The sequence below is a fragment of the Drosophila miranda genome, chromosome 2 (genome assembly GCF_003369915.1).
Source record: "Drosophila miranda strain MSH22 chromosome 2, D.miranda_PacBio2.1, whole genome shotgun sequence".
Lineage (NCBI taxonomy): Eukaryota > Metazoa > Arthropoda > Insecta > Diptera > Drosophilidae > Drosophila > Drosophila miranda.
The window spans coordinates 27,900,800-27,907,344 of record NC_046675.1 but is presented as its reverse complement, the minus strand read 5'-3'; the positions used below and the strand labels follow the sequence as shown (position 1 = coordinate 27,907,344).

The window sequence follows — 6,545 nt, the reverse complement described above, 5'->3', positions numbered from 1 at the left end:
ATTCCGTGGAATATGACTAGCTGGCTAAGACCTGAGGGTCTGAACTAATCATTTCATCGAATTATTACATATATTTCCTACAAGACTGGTTAACTTAAAGCTCTCATCTTTACTGGATTGTTTGTAAAATAAGGTTTAAGCAAAGCCGGTCAACAAAAACTTTTCTACTAAATTAATTTCCCTACATGGTAACTATACGCCATTTGCTACATATGAACTACATTTTCATGTAATTACCAAAGGCGACACATAACGCGTCTTAAAATATACTGGAAAATCCGATATATTGGCAAGGAAACCCTCCGAGAGAGAGTAAGTCCACCAAACTTGAGCGCCAAATAGAAATTGTTTGAAAGTGAGCGAAAATGATTTAAATGAAATCCAAGAGCATTTAAACAGTTGCGATTAATTCATAAGTTTTATTTATTATTGTATTTAAAGCATGTATAACAATGTACAAAACAACAAATAGGCGAATTGGCTAAACTAAAACACACACTATGAGTATTTCAATATGGAAACTTATGGGTATCACGAGCACCGCACCTCCTCCAACTCAGAAAACTGCCTAGGGATACGGCTATTCGAATAAACTATGCTATGCTGAGCCTTTTGGATATGCTAAGTCTACGTGTATCATTCCATTCCGCATGCTTCTATTTGATTGCGTTATACTACGATGTACGATATACGACGTGTGAACGATGTGACTAGACATTACTCGGGAGAAACCACGGCGTGCCCTGCCTCTGAGCGACACCACCTTCCGTCTATTCCAGTAGGATGAGTCGCAGCCGCTTGCGCAGCGACGACTCCCGCGGCAGTGTCATGGCCCACTTCTTCAGCGCTGTGAGGATGACTGAACTAATCACCATGAGGGCTCCAAAAAGTGAGTATCCATTGGGCGTCTCGCCAAAGAAGATCATCTGCCAGATGAATGCAAACACGATGTCGGCGCACCGGGCGATGGCAACTGGTCCGGCCTGCTCGATCTGCAGCGAGAGAGTGAGCAGGATTTGGCCGAGGAAACTGAAGACACCGAGAACGAGGACCAGCCAGCGGTCACGGCCGCAACTGGGCCAGCATACGGCTCCGATGGAGGCGCACACGATAAGCGTGTATACGAGGGCAGTGGCTCCGAAGTTGGTCATTATCACGGAGAAGTGTAGGTTCTTGAGCGCCCGCAACAGGATGTAGACATTAGCCCCAAACAGGGTGGACGAGAAGGCGGCCACTGGTCCCCAGATGTCGTATGGCCTGCCCGTCAGCTGTTCATCCGGCGGGGGCGTCGTTTCGCCAAACACAAAAGGCGGCCGAGTGATGAGTACTACGCCGACAAGCGTTATGTTGATTGTGATCACATTGAACATGGTGCAGGGCTCCTTGAGGAAGGCGCGCGCGAAGATTGCCACGAAGACGGGCGTGGAGAAGATGATTACGCTTGCATCAGCCAGTGGCATGTGCCGGAAGGCATAGAAGCTGAGCATCAGGCCCGTGGTTCCCATGAAGCAGCGCATCAGCAGTATGACGCGCGTCCCCTGCGGAAAAACTGGTTGGCGGGTGTATATGAGGATGGGAATGGTCGGCAGCAGCACCCCCACAAAGCGGAATGCCGCCAGCTCCATGGGATTGACATCGACCAGTCCCTTGACGATCACCGAGCACAACGAGAAGAACAGGGACGACAGCGTGGCCAGGATGATGCCCAAGTATGGACAGTTGACGCGCGTCTTCAGTCGCTCCAGCCAGCGATTCGACTCGTCTACCGTGTGGGAGCCCTCCTGGAACTGGTGCAGCTCTAAATTCTCCGTCATTTCTGGGGTTTCTCTAGCAGTGAAAAATCGATTCCGTTACAGGAACTGTGGCGGCAGGGATGGGATTCTCCTTAGCCGCGCCGCTCTTCCGTCTGCTGAGGCCTTTGCTCGGGCACTTCACTTCCACATGACTTCTCCGGTCGCGTCTCACTTGGTTTTATTCATTATTCAATTTAGAGTTTTTAATTTAACATTTAAAAGTCTTCACGCGGATTTCTAGTGGTGGCTATCGCTAGTGGTGGCACTTACCCGATAGGTTGTTGAAATTTTTAGGGGGCTTTCATGTGATAAGCTCTTTTTTTGTTGAAGTTTTTTGTTTAAGCCTTGTTTTAGTCAAAATAAAATAAATGGGAGTATTTAAAAGTAGTTTATCTTGTAGAAAATTTATTCATCAATGGCCCGAAATTATGTGGGCCGAACTAAGGGTTTTAGTTAGCCAGAATTATTCAACGGAATCTCTAAATTGAGTAATATAAACGACTATCCTCTTTTTTTTTTTTGTCTGACCTATTTCGCTAAAACCTTCTTTTAGACAAGATCCAATAAAAGCAAGTATTTAAAAGAAGCCAGTAACGTAAAAAATTGGTTCCTTAATCGGAGAAAACTATGTGTTGAGGTATGAAAGTCCTAGCTAGCCAGTAATATTAAATCGAATATCAAAATCGAGGAAAATTGTTTCCAAGCCTGAACGGAGAACGATTAACCCGTTGTAGACCAAGGGCGTATTTCAATTTTCCACGAATATAATGAAAATTTTAAAATCTTTGCGCAGTTCAGGTGAATGATTTTGTGGCTGTTTTTATGCTCAGATGAAAGATGGCATGAATCTACAAATAGAATTTACAATCGTTAATATTTTCCTTCATTTACCTGAAGTCGTTGAACTCTTTAAATAGAGGGGGCTTAAGTGTGCTTAGCTTTTTTTTTGCCAGATGGACTGGACAGCTGCTGCCCCAACAAAGAAATCAATGAGCGTTGACAATACAAAAAAATTAGCTATTATTGCTGCCGGAGTGAGTCTTGTGTATGTCCTGGTGCGCCACAAGTACTCCCTCCTGTCCAGGATGCGGCGCACATGGCACTCGAACAGTCCGCTGCACAACAGGCGCGTAGAAGTCATCAACTCCATCCATGACCCAGCCGCCCAGGTCGTGCTAAACGAGCTGCGAACGTGAGTAATGTCCGGCGGCGTTCCACACGAAAACTAATCTAATAAGTAATTGCCGATCCTCAGTCACTGCCAGAGCTTTAAGGTGGTCGGCTTCGACTGCGAGTGGATCACGGTGGGGGGCAGCCGGCGACCCGTCGCCCTCCTTCAGTTGAGCTCCCACAAAGGACTTTGTGCTCTCTTCCGACTGTGTACTATGAGGCAAATACCAAAGGACCTGCGCGACCTGCTCGAAGACGAGGCAGTGATCAAGGTGGGAGTAGCGCCTCAGGACGACGCCAAGAAGCTGGTACACGACTACGGAGTGGGCGTCGCCAGCACACTGGACCTTCGCTTTCTGGCCGTCATGGCCGGACACAAGCCCGAGGGGCTGGGAAAGCTAGCCAAGACACACGTAGACTTCGTATTGGACAAGAACTGGCGGCTGACATGCTCCAACTGGGAGGCTAAGCAGCTGGAGACTAGCCAAATCGACTACGCGGCCAACGATGCACTGGCTGCCGTGGCCATTTTCCAGAAGCTATCCAACGATCTGGAGCCACGGAACTTCTGGGACTGGCGGCCATTGAGTGAGCAAAGCTATCGACCCAAAATCGAGCCCTTCCTGGACGTGCACTTCGCCAGGGGCTTCAACATCAATCTGTCGGCGGATGGGAGTCGTGCCCCCAGTTCTGGTTCCCAGAAGCAGAAGAAAGTGGCGAATAAGAAGCAGCAATGCCGCTACCTCGGAACTCAGTCAAAGGTCTTCTACGATAACTGCCTGCTGCAGGCACCCGACGGGGAGCTCCTCTGCACGATGGATCGCCGCAAAGCCTCCTGGTATTTGGCACAGAATCTGGGTACCAAAGTCAGCGAGAATCCGTTCACAGTGCGCCTGAACTTTGAGCCTGCGGGACGGGCTGTCGGAGAGGTTGGACGCTACTACCAGACGCCCAAGGAGAACCAGTGCGTGGTGTGTGGCAATCGAGAGGCGTTCATCCGGAAGAATGTGGTGCCGCATCAGTACCGGAAGCATTTCCCGGTGGTTATGAAGTCGCATACCTCCCACGACGTTCTGCTGCTGTGCCCGCCCTGCCACCAACTGAGCAACATCTCGGATCTGCGGGTTCACTGCAAGCTGGCCGCCAAGTGCGATGCCCCGTTCAAGCACAGCGAAGGCAATGTCCGGTATCACGTCGATCCAGAGCTAAAGTAATTCCTGCCCCTGCCACACCACCCTACCTAAAGACACCCTCAACACTCAAGATAATCTCCGTTCTCTTCCGACTTTCAGGCGGGTCAAATCCGCTGCTAAAGCACTGCTGTTTAATGGCCACCGCATCCCCGAGCAGAAGGTGGAGGAGATGCGCCGTACGCTTCTGGACTATTACAAGGATCACACCGAGGTCACAGATCAGCTGCTGAGGGAGGCCGCGGACGTGGAGTATCGAATGGAGAACGAAGACTATTGCCAGCACGGCGAGAAGGTGGTTCAAATGTACCGCTTCGAATTTGGAGGCCTGATCGAGCTGGAGCTGCTGTGGCGAGAGCACTTTCTGCACACGATGAAGCCAAAGTTTCTGCCCGACCACTGGAACGTCAATCACAATGCCGATCGCTTGGAGGTGCGAGCCAGCGAGGGGCGCGTAGACAATGCGGATTTGCTGGTGACGGGACTGGAGATGAAGCCAAACAACGAATAATCGGGATGCGGAATTGTTTTGGTTTGCCGCGGGCTTTGTACGTTTTGTATTTTGGTAAAAATAAACTACAATACAATTGGATTAGCGCTATGGTACAGGAGGCAAATGAGCGTCTATGGATTAACCTAAAACTTGACTATAAATATAAAGCTTACCGTATGAGACGAGACACTATTACGTGGCTTACAGTATATACAATTACAACTGGAGCACCTTCGAGTGGCAGCACCTTCGATTGGGAGCTGGAAGCAACAGCTAAATGAACTCGAATCCCTCGTACTTGTAGTCCGTTTCGATGCGTGCCTCCGGTAGGATGGTCTTTCCCGACACAACGTCGAAGGCAGTGATGAAGGTGGAGGTCTTTCCGTTGAGCTCCTCGGACTTGATAGCAATGATGATGCTGTCATCGGTGCCGGGCAGGAACTTGAAGCTGGAGAATCCGTGCGTGGGCGCGGTGTTCTCCGGGTTGAGCCGAATCGTTTCGATGCTGTTGAAATTCTCGTCGGCCGACACCAGGACATTGCAGCCCATGTACTCGTCCTTCGTTTCGTTGTATCTGAAAGGGGATCCATCGATCGATTAGGGGATACTGATTCTCAATGGATTTTCTTACTTCTCCTTTGAGCAGCGACGCGGCAGGAAGAACCAGCGCTGCTTCAAGTCCGACCACGCCCCACTCTCGTGTATCATGTAGCCGGGCCAGGAGATTTGAAGCGATTTCAGCCGCAGCTGCTTGTAGTTGTCCACCCAGTTGAGAGAGCGCACCTCCCCGCTGGGCGATATGGCCTTCACGTACATGGGATTGTTGTTCTCAAAGTCCCCCATGCTCGTCGTCCACTCCTTGCCCATGGAGCCAACGTACAACGTCTGCTGCTTGACTGTGGCCCACTCCGACTTGAATCCCTTGGCGCTGTGGCCATCCCCATCGAGCAATATCACCCACGGAATGGGCTTGTCGTTGACAATCTCGTATATGAGGCCCGTGCGATCGTCGAAGCTGAGCAGGCGGCCGTTGAATGTCACCAGCTCGGACAGCTCCATGCCACGTCCCTTCAGCGCAAAGGCCGACTCCAGCACGGTGGGCGCTCCGTCGTCCCAACTTATTTTGATCTCCGCCTTCGAAACCGTGAACGTGAGGTAGCCCTTCTTGAGGTAGCTCCGCCACGTGCTGCTGCCGTCGGGCTTCGCTATCTTCGAGCTGGTATCTAGATCCGCTATCATGGCGATCCGGTAGTTGATAACGCCGCCACGCAGCCCCAACGGTGGCGTCAGGGGGTAAGTGGAGTTGTACGCCTCCGTGACAGCTCTGCCATCTAGGCTCTTGGCATCGATGAAGCTCCTGCGCAGCCAGTAGCCTTCGGAGGAGGAGCGGGAACCCTGGCGGGCGAAGTAGAACAGGAGCACCAGAGCCACAACACAGACTATCAGCAGGGCAAAGTGGTAGTTGAAGCGAACCGTTCGATTTCCGATACGATACGTGGGCGTTCGCAGGGCAGAGCGCCAGTCGCGCATGTACATGGCGCGCGGCGAGGTCTCCTGTTCCCTATAAGCGAAGGCTGGGTTTTGTTGCATTTATGTGGGGCTCGGCGGAGTTGGAGTGTGGCACAAACAAGACTTGTGATGTGTCGGTTTTGGGTTTTTTTGTTTGGAATTTGACAGTGCGACCCATAGTAGCAACAGCTGACCAAATGCAAGTGCTGACGCTTTTGGCGGTTTTTTTGACGCGACAAATCAAGCTTTAGAAATCCAGATCTTTACTGAAGTATATATAATATTGATGTGATACATTAATTTTTTTCTTATTTATTTATTTTCATAACAAAATAATAATATAAAATAATTTGACATAATATGTAATTGGAAATGTATCAAATGTGTAGT

General features: G+C 50.0%; 3 protein-coding genes across 3 annotated transcripts; 1 reads left to right on the top strand and 2 right to left on the bottom strand.

Moving 5' to 3' along the window:
- Positions 1-390: 390 nt before the first annotated feature.
- LOC108155498 (solute carrier family 35 member G1) lies at positions 391-2,070 on the bottom strand. Its single transcript, XM_017286328.2, has one exon. It carries the CDS (start codon positions 1,812-1,814, stop codon positions 771-773), a length of 1,044 nt encoding a protein of 347 aa, XP_017141817.1. The 5' UTR covers positions 1,815-2,070; the 3' UTR covers positions 391-770.
- Positions 2,071-2,721: 651 nt separating this feature from the next.
- LOC108155495 (exonuclease 3'-5' domain-containing protein 2) lies at positions 2,722-4,745 on the top strand. The gene is made up of 3 exons (XM_017286323.2): positions 2,722-2,985; positions 3,049-4,173; positions 4,256-4,745. Exons 1-3 carry the CDS (start codon positions 2,747-2,749, stop codon positions 4,662-4,664), a joined length of 1,773 nt encoding a protein of 590 aa, XP_017141812.1. The 5' UTR covers positions 2,722-2,746; the 3' UTR covers positions 4,665-4,745.
- On the bottom strand, positions 4,678-6,431 carry LOC108155497 (soluble calcium-activated nucleotidase 1). Its single transcript, XM_017286327.2, has 2 exons — positions 5,278-6,431; positions 4,678-5,220 (listed from the first exon to the last, which is right to left on the bottom strand). Exons 1-2 carry the CDS (start codon positions 6,234-6,236, stop codon positions 4,920-4,922), a joined length of 1,260 nt encoding a protein of 419 aa, XP_017141816.1. The 5' UTR covers positions 6,237-6,431; the 3' UTR covers positions 4,678-4,919.
- Positions 6,432-6,545: the final 114 nt, after the last annotated feature.